Here is a 15,124-nt window from a genome sequence, read left to right as displayed (position 1 = left end):
GACATTCATGTGTTGGTGCGAGTCCTTTGTGGAGCCTCACCAACGATGATAATTATGCTAATTTCTCGCTCTGTGAACCTGACCAACAGCTTTGTGTTGCAAAGAAGGACAGGATGCTAGTAAGAGATGGAGTGTTGTGTGCAGTGCAGGCTTCTCCAAAAATAGATCTAACTGCAAAGTTGGCAGCAGTATTTCTGCATGGACTTGTTGTGTTTTGCTGCAGAAGGGCTGCTGGTTTATTAAGGCGCTCCAGATGAAGTGATGTGTTCAATCTTGCTGTTTAATAACTTGTATTTGTCAGATTACATTAGACGTTTAAGAAGCTTTTTTTCATCGTCTGGCTGTTCTCACACCAACCCCATGTATCGCTCACACCACCTCACTCAGGGCTATTTTGGAGATGCCTGGAATGTTTTCGATGCCCTGGTTGTGATTGGCAGCATAGTAGACATTGTTCTCAGTGAGATCGATGTAAGTAAAATCCCCTGTAGTTTTCCGACCTTTTCGCTTCTCCTCTGCCACCTCGACTGCTGGTTTCAAAGCTAGAACTGAAATATATTCTTGGCTTTTAACTGTTTTCTAACACTCTTCTTTTCCTTTTGTTTCCTCACTCCTTTCCATTTCATCAAAATCATTTCTTCATTTGAATCTCCTTCATCTTCGTCTGCTCTCTCGACCTCCTCTTCGCATTCACAACAGCACTATTTCGCTGATGCTTGGAACACATTTGATGCCTTAATTGTTGTTGGTAGCGTCGTGGATATTGCGATCACTGAAGTGAATGTAAGTACTGCTTCTATTCTCCTTCCTTCACAGTCAAGCTGAAGCTTCACAGAAAATAAAAATGTTTCTAGCCTCACAACAGGAAGGTTGTGGGTTCACTTACAGCTAGAGGCAACTTTTCTGGGTTCTGAGTTTGACTTTGGAAACTTTTGGTTTCCTCTCTCAGTCCAAAAACATGCAGAGGTTATGAGTGTGAGTAGGTTTGAGTGTGTCCTGCAACACACTGGGAACCTATTCAGAGTGTCCTCTTCCCCTTGCCCAAAGTAGCTGGGATAGGCTTAAATCCCCGTTGATACTGGGTGTAAATTAAAAGGAATAAAAGTTTCCTCATAGAAAGATACAATAATAAGTGTCTTTTTGGAAGTGTAAGATTTAGAATATTATGAACATTAGTTTTCCCATCATTATATTAAGCCTAATCTTATATATTGTAGTGTTAAGATGTGGTAGGTGTTCTTCAAAACATTGTGAATTTAAAAACCTTTTCAGAATCTTCTCTGAAACATACCTCCAAAGACCAAAATCCCTGTCTCATGACTCTTTTACAGAGAGGGAAGAAGGGATTAAAATGACTTAAAATGTGAAATTTGTTTAATTAAATGGCAAAAGTAAAGAATTTTCAGCCAATATAGTAAAATGTTTTCCAGTAAAAATATCTCCTACCCTACCTTAGAGCATTTTACCATAAGAGGCTTCAATAACCAGTTCAACCACCAGGAGGAACCATGAGCTGAAGTCAGTTTATCAAATTGTAACTTTAGCAAAACGTGTTTCTGTTAAGCTTCACTTCTTTTTTTTAAATATTTCTTGTTCCTTCTTTTTGTCTTCACCTGCTTCACTGCTCTTTATTTCAGGGATGTGATTGAAATGATGTACAATTTGACCTTGTTTGAGCCACACATGTTTGGCTCAGAGCAGGACCATGTCTAATGTTTACTCTTGTTTACTCTGTTTCCATAGAAACTTGTAGAGGCAAGTATTACAATTAACAGCCTTGTTTCCTTGTGTGTAACCTGTTTGGATTTAACAACTTTATCTATTAGGACCCTCTTTAACAAGCTATTAAAAAATATATAGGTTAAGATTATAAAGGGTTTATCTCGGTTTCGTACAGGCCAGTCCGGTGACATTTAAATATGTACCTAATATAAAAAATATCATCATTTTTTATTACCTTTTTCTTCTCAACGAAAGATCAAAAGTCCCGATTGTTGTTTTATTCTTGGCTTAAACTGACATCACTGTTAGGGCTGCACAGTAAGATGCTTTTTAGCCCATTATTGAGTGAAACAATGATAATTAAGACATTTCAATGTTCGTTTGTTTCAATCAGTTTCAGTGTTTCATTGAGTCGTACACTTTTTGTTATTTACACATCACTCACGTACAATTGTTTGTAGTCAATTAAATTATAAACTACTATGATCAACTCATGTTCAGCTTTAATCAAAAACATTTTTTTGCATCAAGACATCTTTTAGATTGAAAGGTGGCAGAGAGAACAACAGTTCCTAACTGATGACAGTTTTCAGTTAAATAATGAATACTCTGTACTACACAGCTGAAAGAATACATTAAGAAACTTATTTTGCAGCCCTATAAACATTGATGATACTCAGATTTAAGGGGTTATTTTGTGTAACGTCCACAGTGACCCATCAGAGCGATAGTGCCGATTTATTTTTGTGGTTCTCTGTCTTTTGATGTGTTTGCATGTGTATGTTTAAAGATATTTTTCATACATGTGTATATAATATAGATGTTTTTGCATGCGTGTTGTACATGTGTACTGTGTGCAATATATGTGTGGACATATGTGTACCAATGTTATAGGTCATGGTACAGTTTCACAAGGACTTTAGCGATGGTGCTTGTGAAGTTCTTTTCATCCCGCGCTTGACATTTACTTCAAGGCTGCATGTTGTTGTTTCTGCGTGCAGAAAATAAACTGCAGTTTACTTTCATCGTGCATCACATTCCGCTCTTAGCTCGCCTCTGTGTGTCAGCCACGAGTTGTGTGAATATTGCTCATCAGGTAACAGTGAGCACCACAACAAATGCATGCTGGGAAGCGGCATCCCTGCACTTCATCGGATAACAACTTCTCCATGTCCTGCTTCTCACAGATGGCACTCGGCCACTCATTCCACTCCCCCCCGGTCAGTTTTTATTTTTGCCATGGTGGTGTGATGTGTGGCCTTTGCTCTTTCCGTGTCTCTCGATCTTTACCTCCAGACAGACCGACTTTGGAGCTGTATCGTATGAAACAGCATTAAACAGGTCAAGCTTAAGCTTAAACAAGTCAAGCGTCACGGTTTAACGCACTAGTATTACATAATATACATGTTTGAAACACGCTTTATTCTGATTTAATTAAAATCTGCCACCAATTAAACCCGTATTATTAGGTTTTAAACTGCCATGCAAATTCAGATAAATTTCATTTTAGCCTTAATATTACTTTTTTGTACTTTTTTCTACTAAATAATATGTTTTAGGTTTTTAAGACAAGCTACTTACATTATTATAAAACCATTAAAAAAAATGTCTAATAAATCTGAATAATAAATCTCACCATCAATATTCTAAAAAATCAAGAGACCTTATGAACACACTTTATATACAATACAATACATGCCATACATTGATTGTTTCGTCTACAATAGGGTTGTAAATTTAAAAAATATATAACTTCCTTAAAAGTCACAATATATATAATATATACAGTCAAATGGAATAAGGGATGGAATAAGGAATGAATAAAATTAGATTTATAATGATAATAATTTTGCCAAACATATTCAACAAATGTATGTATTAAAGGTTGTAGTTGGATACTAAACAATGTAATTATGCAGCAATTACAGAAATCAACTTACATTTATATTTAATTTTATGATCTTTTGTTTTATTTAATAAAACGATTCTCAATATAAATTACTCAATAGTTGTAAACAAAACATTTAAATATAAATCTAAGGTTTTCAGTTTTCTTTTAATTCCTGTTATTTTGAAGAAATACTTTCATTCTTCTAGATTAACTGTGACCCTTAAATGCAGAGGGAGGGCTGCATGTGGCCCCCATTGCCAACAATGGTCATTTAAGTTAGTAAAAAATCATTTCTTACAGTTAGTCCCGTAGGTGTTGTGACGGAGGTTCACAGCGGCTGAGTCTGAGGTTCTTTGATGATCTTGTGTTTGTGTCTCTGTGAGTGATTGTCTCTGTGTTTTGTTCTGTCTTCCCGTAGTGAGCTCTTAAAGCTCAGATCTGGAGCTCATGTGTAGAGCAGGTGTGTAGACTCCAGTCAGGTGCATGAACCCTGCAGCGCCAACTCTAGTCTCTCTCTCTCTCTCTCTTCCTAAACCTCTTTGTAGTTTCTCCTGCGACCTTCTGCTCTCTCCTCCTCTCTGTCGTTCTCTTCTGTGTCTCCTCTTTCATGCTCACCTCTGCACCCGACAGGGAGCCCTCCTGCTCTGGCACTTTGGTTGCAGGGCACGAAATGCATGAACTGCTGATTTGCTGTTCGTTCTCTGATCATCCAAGATGTTTGCGTTCGATGCTTCCCAGCAAAATGGCAACGCTGCACGTTTGCTCCATCAATGCTGCAGCCAGGATTACCTAAAGAACCTCCTCAAGCTTTCATACGTCGACTTACTTCCCTCATACGTACACCTCATACATCTTCAGTCGAGTGAATGCAGCTGGATCTGTCTGGAGTGTCTTTTCTTCCCTTTATTTTCTTAACTAGCATGAAAAACTGCACTCGTTTCTTATCAATATATCAATATATCTCACATTTGACGTGTTTCTACTGCTGGTGGAGACAAGTCCACTACAAACTTTGTTCATAACAGGACGTAAAAACAATTCATGGGTCCAAACGTGTTTATGATTGAGAAACATAATATTTAATATATGTTAAGTATCTTGTGTCCAGCTTTTCAAATGTTATTTTGAAACTGAAAAACAAAAATGTAATTGTTTGCTCATTTGGACTTTCAGCACACAAATTTCAAATATTAAAATGTTAATTTTTTTTGGAATCCAGAAAGAAATGAGCAATTAAAAAAGGTTGATTTGAATTTTATACCAATAATAAATTGAAAGAAAAATCTTAAATACTTGAATGGAAAAATAGTTTTTTTTCTCATTTCTATGGGCCGAATGTAAGGATTTTCAAAATAAGGGCATTTGTCGTAGCAGTAAAATGTGAATGCATGTCTAATAGAGTTTGTTTATTTTAGATAATAAGTATTAAGTTATTACGTGAAGCTAAACCTCTGGCTAATTGAAGGAAAAAACAATAAACAACATCGGTCTTACCTACTTCATGGTACTATAAAATCTTAACATCCGGCCCGACAGAACATCCTCTTTTTTAAAACTATTTTAGTCCTTGAAATATATATATTTTTTTATGTTACATAGAAAAATAACATTTTTTTTTGATTATTGTTGGAATATGCTTTTACATTTTTTTTAAAAACTTTTCTAGAATTGTCTTTTGTTTCTGTGTCTAACATTAAAAAACGGAAAGCTACACGGACAGTATCTGACTTTCAATAACCAATTTCAATACAAGGACGAAAAGTGAATTTTTTAAAATGTGAATTTAGGTCTATTAATCCCAATCAGAAGTGTTGCATTTACTGTGAAATTGTAGATTTTTCTTCCTTTCAATTAAGCCTTGGCTTTGATTTTCTGGTGTTCAGTAAAAGGTAGTATTCGCTGATTTGCATAAACAATATAAGCTTAAATACTGCACTTTGTTGAAAAAAAACGATAGCATCATAAGCTTTAAATGTAATATTACTTTGTATTCTTTACCATAAAAGCCAAAGTGCTAAATGAAATAAATAAAAATGGAACAAAAGACTTTCTTTAATTTTGTCAACAAATGAAGGTGCTGACTGTGGCATTGAACGTTTGACAATGTGTAGTTACACTGTTTTAACAGAGAGGGAGCCAGAAACTATTATCTTCAATTTTATTTTGTTTTAATCCATTAAGTAGAAATTCCCTTAATTTTCTTTCTTGTATTTCTCAAGTGAATTTGGTTTTCAGGCCCACGTTTCTTTCAATTGCTTTCCAGTTCCAAAATAAAATCCAAATATCCCTGTATATTCAGTGAGCCGTGGACTGTATTAGATTAGTTTGGTTTTTTTCAGTCACGACATACAATCTTATTATGATACATTTGCCCAGTTAGTTACTCATGGACTTCATTTAAAGCTCACCCAGCGAAAATCCATGTAATCCCGTTAATTATGACCATTACACCAGAGAGTGATAAAGTTGTGTCCTCGTCTGTTAAGTCGTTCTGTCTGACGTTTTAATCTGTCTAATCTTAAAGTGTTTAACATGTTGTGTTTCCTGTCAGTCGTGACTCCATGCACGTCTCCAGTGATGTGTGTGTAGCTTCCTAAGAGTGAAGGAGTCTGTCTACGTCTTCATGTGTGACATAGATTCTTAAATGTTCTGTCATGAGTGTGTGAGGCCTTCAGGCTCTGTCCAAGTCATTAATAAAGGTCTTTGATTTTAAAGCCAACGGAGACTCCACAGGTGGATGAATTGGGGGTAAGATGATCCACCCATTCTTCAGTCAGGGCCATATCATTATTCGCTTTTCTTTCCTTTCCCGTTGCATCCATTCCCCCCCCAAAGCTACGATCTCCATTAACAGGGTGCTCCTTCTTTGTTTGTTTCTCGACATTTAACCTCCAAGTTTTCGTTACATTTCCCTCTATGTTTGGATTTTATATCTAAAGAGTGAAACTGGGCGTCCAGTCAGGAGGAAGCTCCTCGCGTTTTTTTTCACTTGCTACATGGTCTCAGCCCCCATTTTCTTCTGCGGGGGGCCCATGGAGGACCTCTGGGACGAGGTCACCCAGCTCTGACCTGTTCACCTTCCCAGGCCGACCCGTTCTGGGTTGGTCCCACTGTGACTCCGCATGCAGTGACTCTGGACTGAGGGTGCCATGCTTGTGCAGACATGTCCTGCCAAGTATGGCAGGTGTTCTCCAGCATGCTTGCTCTTTCCTCCCCTCTATAGGTGTGCACAGTGGGGGGGGGCTCTTGGCAATGCTTTGGACACTGACTGACAGAAACATATCAGCTGTAGCAGCACTGCAGGTCACCGGGAAAAAACAAATCTACAGCATCATTTGTAAAAAGCTGCCTCAAAGTGAATCAAGGGTGTGCAGTGCTGCTCTCACAGTCCATATGTGTCTGGAGTTCAGATCTTCATCATCTTATGAAGCCCCGGCCAGAAGCTCTCGCACCACTGTGCGTTTGTCGCGGGTTACTGCCGTCTTAACGTTGGTACTGGATCCACAGAACACCGAGGACAGCGCCCGGATCTCCATCACCTTCTTCCGTCTCTTTCGTGTGATGCGGCTGGTCAAGCTCCTGAGCAGAGGGGAGGGCATTCGCACTTTACTTTGGACTTTTATCAAATCCTTCCAGGTTAGAATCTCACATTTGTTGTCTCTCGATGTTGGTGGAAATGATCTCCAATCTGTTTATTCCACGTCTTGTCCAGGCTCTGCCATATGTTGCTCTTCTGATAGCGATGCTCTTCTTCATCTACGCCGTCATCGGCATGCAGGTACAGATGCTATTCAGAGACATTATTCAGAGCTGGTTCTGCATCATAGATTCGCTTGTTTCTCCTGCAGGTGTTTGGAAAGATTGCGATGGTGGACGGCACCCACATCAACAGAAACAACAACTTCCAGACCTTCCCTCAAGCCGTGCTGCTTCTCTTCAGGTGTCTTAACAATCTCAAACATTTTATCTTATTTCAACAGAGTTATCTGAAGACACTTTACAGTGAAAGTCAAACGCCAGTCATTTTATGTGAACCAACAGATGGTTGTCTCAAAATCAAAGTACATGAATTTTGATGTTGATATCTTGACCTATACTTACTTACTTACTATAAAGATGTCAGTGTTTAAGATAAGAAAAGGTAGATAGATGATGGTCAGCCATGTAGAGAGTATAACAATAATAAGTAAAGCAAAAGATTCATACTTAGTCAAGACAGTTAGGCTAGTATTGTTATTTTTGCCTCGTGGCCTACAGTGAAGAGAAAAATAGGTGGGTTGTATGTGTTTTTTACTATAGTTTTACCATATCAACAGCGCTGCAGTGATTTTTTTTTTTAAGCGTGTGTAAAAGTAAAATAATTTGATTTTTAATTTAAAATTAAGATGCAAATATTGCCACCATTTGTGTGTTCATGTGTTGCAATTAAACTTCCTGTTGCTTGATGGCAATGAAACAATTAAATCCTGCGAGATCCCGTGGATGACTGAGGATGAGAGGATACAGAGTATTCCAGCTCATTTTAAATCTGATGTTTGGACATATTTTAGTTTCAAAACAAATGAAAGCAGTAACGACTTTATCAAGAGTCATGTGTTCTGTAAATTCTTCAACACCAGAGTCAAGTACTCAATACTACAAAAATATTCTTGTTACTACAGTATTACAATTTATAGCAATATATCGTGATATGTATCTTACCACCACATTCTTGCCAATACACAATTACAATGAGCGTCAGTTGCAAAAAAAAAAAAGGTCCTTTTAATAGGCAGAAACCTCAAGCAGAACCAGACAGGTGACAAACATGATGCAGTAAAGAGTGACACAAAGAGAGAGGTTGATGTGAGTTGTGTGATTTAGGCTGGTCCAGGATAACTTTGAGGTTTTATCAAAAACAAAAGTTTAAGTTTTCTCTTAAACTTTCATGTCATTCGTGACGCTCCTCAGGTGTGCCACAGGAGAGGCGTGGCAGGAGATCATGTTGGCATGTATGCCCGGGAAACTGTGCGACCCCGAGTCCGACTATAACCCCGGAGAAGAGATGACGTGTGGCAGTGGATTCGCCATCATTTATTTCATCACCTTCTACATGCTCTGCGCCTTCTTGGTGTGTAAACTAAACAATCCATATTTTAACTTGCAAACAACTCTTTGAATCAAAACTTTCCTTTTACAGATCATCAACTTATTCGTGGCCGTCATCATGGACAATTTTGACTATCTGACTCGTGATTGGTCGATTCTCGGTCCACATCATTTGGATGAATTCAAAAGAATTTGGTCTGAATACGACCCAGAAGCAAAGTATGCGTTTTATTCCGGCTTTTAAATGTCGTTTACGAATACTTGTTGACGATGTTTGTTTTGTTGTCCACCAGAGGGAGGATCAAACATCTGGATGTTGTGACTCTGCTGCGTCGTATCCAGCCTCCGTTGGGCTTCGGCAAACTTTGCCCTCACAGAGTGGCGTGCAAGGTTTATATTTATATCACATTTATACACTTGTACACCTTGTTTCCTTTCTAATAATAACAACAGTTGACTCTTTAACTCTCTTCTTCCAGAGGCTGGTAGCCATGAATATGCCTCTGAACAGTGACGGCACCGTCATGTTCAACGCAACACTCTTCGCTCTGGTGCGAACGGCTCTGAAGATAAAAACAGAAGGTAGGAATGAAGAAATATATTTAAGCAACTGAAACATGAGGCCAAACTTTTTGTGTGTGGTAAAAAAAAGAAAAAGTGAGAATAGGGGTCTTTATTTAATTGTTACATTAAATGTAATGTATTTTATTTTAATAATCATGTATTATTTTCATATCGTTATTTTTTATATTCTGTAAACACACCGCAACAAACTCATGGGTTGTGTTTACAATGCTGGCAATAAAGGTTTTATGATTCTGATTAAATAATTTAACTTTTCTTTTCTTATGGAAGTATATCAGTGCCATGAATGTTGCATTAGTGTAATACATGTTGAATAATAAATGGTTAAAAAAAATGAAAAGAGAACTGTTGAAGTGTTAAATTATTATGATTTATTATTATTATTATTATTATCTATTGTTTTTAAATTGAATTATATAATTTCAACATTGAAAGATTGAATTTGTTTTGTTTATTGAGATGATTTAAATAAATAAAAAAAATGTTTTAAATGAATGGATTTTTTTAAACAGAGTTTGATTCTACCTAATAATTAAAAACAAACCTTTTATAAATTACATATATTTCAATTTGGGAAAATAATATTTAGGTTGTTATAATAGTAACAAAAATGTTATGTTGAATTTAAAATTGAATTCAATTATTCCATAAAAATAAATTCAACCTTTCAACCTAGACATACGTAAATCCAATTATCTAAAAGAAAATCAAAGGTTCAACATTTATGATGTTAAATTCAACCATTCAATTTTCTAATGGAATTAATATTCTTCCTTTTTTTACACTTTTTTTCACAGAACAAAAGCTAATCGCGTATGTTGTTTGAGTAACTAAATTAAATGTGTCTACTGAACCAACCGTTTATTGCAGGAAACCTGGAACAGGCCAACGAAGAGCTGCGAGCTGTCATCAAGAAAATCTGGAAGAGAACCAGCATGAAGCTGCTGGATCAAGTGGTGCCCCCTGCTGGTGGTTAGTGGACTCCTCTTGTGATCAGACAGTCAGTGTGCAACTGTAATGTTAAACACTAACCGCCAACTCACTTTAAACAAATAGAAACAGATCAACAAATAGACAAACCACACAAAGATTGTTCAGTTGTGTATTCACTTGGTTGTTTCTCATTCACGTCTGCTTGAATTGAACGTGTTCGTCCCGATCGAGTACTTGCTGTTTTATCTGTTTCTTCCTCTCGCTTTCACTCTGTCCTGTTTGAGCTTCCGCAGCTTTCTCACTCTTCTCTAATAACTCTGAAGCACTTCAGAATATTCTGAAGCAGTTCTGTTTTAGGGTGGTGGCATGGAACTAGTGTTGCCTCTTTCTCTCTGGTCTCTGTCCCCAGCGTGATTGCTCGCAGTGATTCAGACCCCTGCTTCACTAGGATTCACACAACCATGGTTACGCCCAAATTAAAACACAATGCATCATGGTTATTTTAAATCGTACATTTTATATAAACATTTCAAGCATCATTTAAGTAGTAACTAGAATTATTCTCTCAATTATATAACACTGGATTGATTCCTCACACCTTTTATTCATTGATTTTACTTTATTTGTATTAATTTAATTATTTTTGTGTAATTTATGTTTATAATGTGTTGTTATTTACTTCTTGTTGGTCTTTTTGTCCTAAAATAATCTGACACTAGACTTATGTTGTGAGAGGATACATGTTTAACTATTTATCATTTGTAAATAAAATTATTTTACAAATAAATAGTAATAACAAGATTAGAGATCAATGGACCACAGTCCTCTGCCAAGCTTACACACATATTTGTGCATTTATTTAATCTATATATTACTTTTTTTAGCATTTGAAATGTTATCGCTTGCACTGATCTTAATGAGACAGCAGGTGGCAGTAGTCCTACAATGTAATCATCTGTTTCTTCTCTCATTATCAATTTAAAAACATTTTAAATCAAATCATTATTTTTGATTTGTTTGACCATCATATAATGTTCTTGGCAGAGGTATATATATCTTTTTTTTCTTAAGTCAGGTGGTCATTTCACCCTTCTGTGTGGAGTTTGTATGTTCTCTGTGTGTTTGTGTGGGTGAGCTCTGATTTCCTCCCACATAGTCCCAAAACGTACAGAGGTTTTTAGAGAAATCTAAATTGTCTGTAGGTGTGAGTGTGTGCGTCTGGTCGTGTTTCTCTGTGGGGACGTACTCAGGATGTCCACTGCCTCTTGCCCAAAGTAGCTGGGACATCATCCCTGCGAACCAAATAATAAATGAATGAATGATTTGTTTTGGTAACTCCTTCACATTAGTCACAAATAAACATGTTTTCATCGCATCATTCATTTTTTTATGTCAAAACACATGGATCGTTGTCCAGGATCTCAACCTATTATCACTTCTTCTGGATTATTACCTTGTGGAGTGTGAAGGATGGATGAGGGAGGAGAGGAGCGTTTTTGTCTCCCTCCTTCTCTCCCTGATGCTGTGCTGACACAGGAAGCGTTTGTGTGGTCTGTTCACTCAGATGATGAGGTAACCGTGGGGAAGTTCTATGCCACCTTCCTGATACAGGACTACTTTAGGAAATTCAAGAAACGTAAAGAGGAAGGCCTGGTGGGTGCTCACCCGTCTCAGAACAACACGGCCATCGCTTTGCAGGTGAGTCCCACGAACGTCCCGGGGGGGGGGGGGGGGGGGGTTTGTGAGAGAGGATCTGGTTAATGTGTGACAACATTCTGATAGCCATGTCAATCTCGTCTGTGACTCTCATCTCCACTCGAGTATCAGCGAGCGCGCTAATGTTATGGTTTATAATCCAGCAGGACGTTCATGATGTTGGTGTACAGTATAACTCTTTCTGTTGTGTGTGTCGAGGTCTCCCTGTTCATGTCACAGATGTTGATGTTAAGTCTGCCAATGTCTCACACCGCCATCGTGTTCGTGTCTCTCACCTGCATCGAAACTCTCATCCACGGTTTCTGTTCATAGCAGGATATATGGCTCCTAACTTCAACCATATATCACTCACTAGTGACCAGCTTTTCATCCACTCATAGTTAATGATTTTGGCTGTTATGGTGCGATTGTAAGTGAATGTTTGGAATCATCTGGGTTTCTCACGATTATAGCTTATTTAAACTGATGGCAGGTTGTATTCAGGAGTGAACATGTGTGTGTGTCTATGTGTGTGTGTTTCCATCGTGGACCGTCCGTCAGCTCTGTCAGCTGTTACATTCCCCACCAGATGTGTGTGTGTGTGTACTTGTGAGTGTGATGTCAGCTTTTCTGAAAGAGCTCAGTGGCGCTTAGTCCTCTTATTGTCGTGGTTGCAGGCTGGCCTTCGAACACTGCATGATATCGGGCCGGAAATTCGCCGAGCGATATCATGTGACCTGCAGGATGACGAGCTAGTAGACTTTATACCCGAGGAAGACGAGGAAATTTATAGGGTAACTATTTTGTTTGACCGCGGAATGTGTGTGATCCAACTGTTTGTGCTTAATTTACAATCTATATATATGTATAATAATACATTTATTAAGTATTTGAGGGCTGCACATTGCTAATAAAACGTACTTAAAGCAGCAATACGTTATATTTTGGAAGATACGACAAAGAGAGGTTTTATATAACAATGCAGTTACACTGTTCTAACAGTGATGGGAGCCAAAAAACAAGCGATCCAATCTGCCGTAGTGCTGCTTTAATAAACATTGTTGAGGTTGAACCTCACCTTTTTTTAAATATACTTACACAAACATATAAAACATTAATATTTTTTTAAGCTAAATTCTTGAACTTTTAACATAATCCTTTTTTTAATGAGGTAACAAATGTAAAAATTCAGATTTTAAAGTATTTGTGCAGCCCAAATAAATACGCATGGAAATGTTCCCTTTATCGTTGTCATGCTGCCAAAGATTGAGAATTAACCTTTATTTATTTCCAATCCATTTCAACGAGATAGAAGACGTGCATCCATGTTGCTGCATGTGTCATATGTCATAAGTTCAGCTTTTCTGCCTGATTTTGCTTACATAACTTAACATCACTTTCTATCTGGATGTGTGTCCATCACGAGTGGGGGTGGCTTCACTTTTAGACTCTATCTTGCAGCGTAATGGCGGACTCTTCGGCAACCATCTCATGAACGGCGGTCACCGGCGCTCCAACGGGCAGCAGCAGACGAACGCCACGCAGCGCCCCCTGCAGGTCCAGCCGCCGCCTCACTACGCTCACATGGAGCAGCCCGTGGGACGCCTCTCCCGGGCCAACGCCATGTCCCACCCCAACCACCACCACCATCACCACCACCACCACCATCGGCACCACAACTCCTACGGCAAGTCGCCCAAGTCTACCAACATCAACCTCAACAACGCCAACATGTCGGGCCTCCCCAACGGAGGTCACCACCGCTACTATGAACACGCGCCCCCCAATGGATACCCGGGTCATCACAGCCCCTACTACGACTACGAGAAGCCGCAGACGCCTCAAGGACAGAGGTACCAAGACTTTTGCTCTATTGTCTTTATTATTTCTCTTTTACCAATTTGATGACGTCAAATACTACAGTAAAGTATAAACGGCATTTAAGATTATCTTTACTTAACAGAAACAGTTGACGCTAATATTTCTGAACAAAAATGCTCTGTATGTATGATCAAAATTGGAAAAGTTTAGGGAAAGCATTTGACTAAATGTTGTTCAAAATCCCCTTCAGACCTCATTTGCTCAACTTAAAAACATGGTACAATCATTTTAGAAGCTTGTTTAAAGTGATTTGATAGTGATCTGTCAGTCAAACTCAACTGCCATATGTGCCACGAGGAGAAGTTATTGTCGATCATTAGAGGTTTCTTAACGTTTCGAGGAACATTTACCTTCCGTTAACAGTTGGAGCTTTTGTGACAGTATTTTCTGGTGCAAACATTCGACCATTAATGGGCATCTAAGATGGAGATTTTCAAGAAGCATCTTGATATGTATGTTTATTTCTTATTTTGGGCCTGTTGGGTTTAAATGAAAAATGATCTACTTTAGTTAAAACACTATTGTCAGCATTGTTTTTATAATTCAACTTTGTTTATATTCATAACAGTGCTTGTTGGTCATATGTTTTTGATTTAAATCAATAATAATAGTTGCATTAAAAGGTACACGAATAAAAAATGTAATGTAGTATGCTCAAAGGAATTACGTGCCCCAGGGTAACATGACACTTTCTAAATTAGAATACACCTTGTCCTCAGGCCTGTATTTCTTCCACAGAAGTGAGTCTTCTTATCCACAAGTCCTCTCCATATTCCCTCCCTCCCTCTCCTATATCAGGAGCCTCCCGTCGTCCTGACACTTCATTTCCAAAGTGACCAATATTATACTTATCTCTCTCACGCTCTGTTTAGTTCGCCTCTCCCTATTGTTTTTTTTTCTTTAGTATCCAATAAGTTTAGAAAACAATTTCATTGCTGCCATTTCACAGTATTTTTACAGTCTCTTATCGCAGATTAGATCATGGAGTTGTCAAAAGAACACACCGGTCGAGGACGGTCACTGTCATTCTGTCTTGAATCCTCATACATATATATGACACTGCTGTGTGTCGTTCATGCAGTACGACATATATACGTGACACCTTTCTTTTCTCTTTGTTCTTTCCTCCTCCCTCTCTCCTTCCTAACCTTATTGCTTTTCTCTCGACCATCCCTCTGCTTTCTTGGACAGAAGGCGCTACTATGAGACCTATGTTAGGTATGTTGTGTTTTAGGTTTAAGGTCAAGTCTCACTTAAAAAAAAAAGGGCGTCATTTTCTTGTTTGCTTCTTTCATGCATATGTTGGCTGCTCATTATTCTGACCTCAAA

General features: G+C 38.1%; 1 protein-coding gene across 1 annotated transcript in view; it reads left to right on the top strand.

Annotated features, from left to right (window-relative positions):
- cacna1da (calcium channel, voltage-dependent, L type, alpha 1D subunit, a) overlaps positions 1–15,124 on the top strand; it is a 57,102-nt gene that overhangs the window by 36,527 nt on the left and 5,451 nt on the right. Inside the window, exons 31-44 of the mRNA XM_087801193.1 lie at positions 700–783; positions 6,329–6,361; positions 7,121–7,249; positions 7,326–7,391; positions 7,462–7,553; positions 8,564–8,723; positions 8,793–8,920; positions 8,995–9,091; positions 9,181–9,283; positions 10,157–10,258; positions 11,784–11,917; positions 12,592–12,708; positions 13,376–13,767; positions 14,987–15,013. Of these exons, the coding sequence (XP_087657319.1) occupies positions 700–783; positions 6,329–6,361; positions 7,121–7,249; positions 7,326–7,391; positions 7,462–7,553; positions 8,564–8,723; positions 8,793–8,920; positions 8,995–9,091; positions 9,181–9,283; positions 10,157–10,258; positions 11,784–11,917; positions 12,592–12,708; positions 13,376–13,767; positions 14,987–15,013 (1,664 nt within the window). The remainder of the gene's footprint in view (positions 1–699; positions 784–6,328; positions 6,362–7,120; positions 7,250–7,325; positions 7,392–7,461; positions 7,554–8,563; positions 8,724–8,792; positions 8,921–8,994; positions 9,092–9,180; positions 9,284–10,156; positions 10,259–11,783; positions 11,918–12,591; positions 12,709–13,375; positions 13,768–14,986; positions 15,014–15,124) is intronic.

This window comes from Callionymus lyra, chromosome 10, assembly GCF_982586985.1.
Source record: "Callionymus lyra chromosome 10, fCalLyr1.hap1.1, whole genome shotgun sequence".
NCBI lineage: Eukaryota > Metazoa > Chordata > Actinopteri > Syngnathiformes > Callionymidae > Callionymus > Callionymus lyra.
This window is presented reverse-complemented; position numbering and strand designations above follow the sequence as displayed.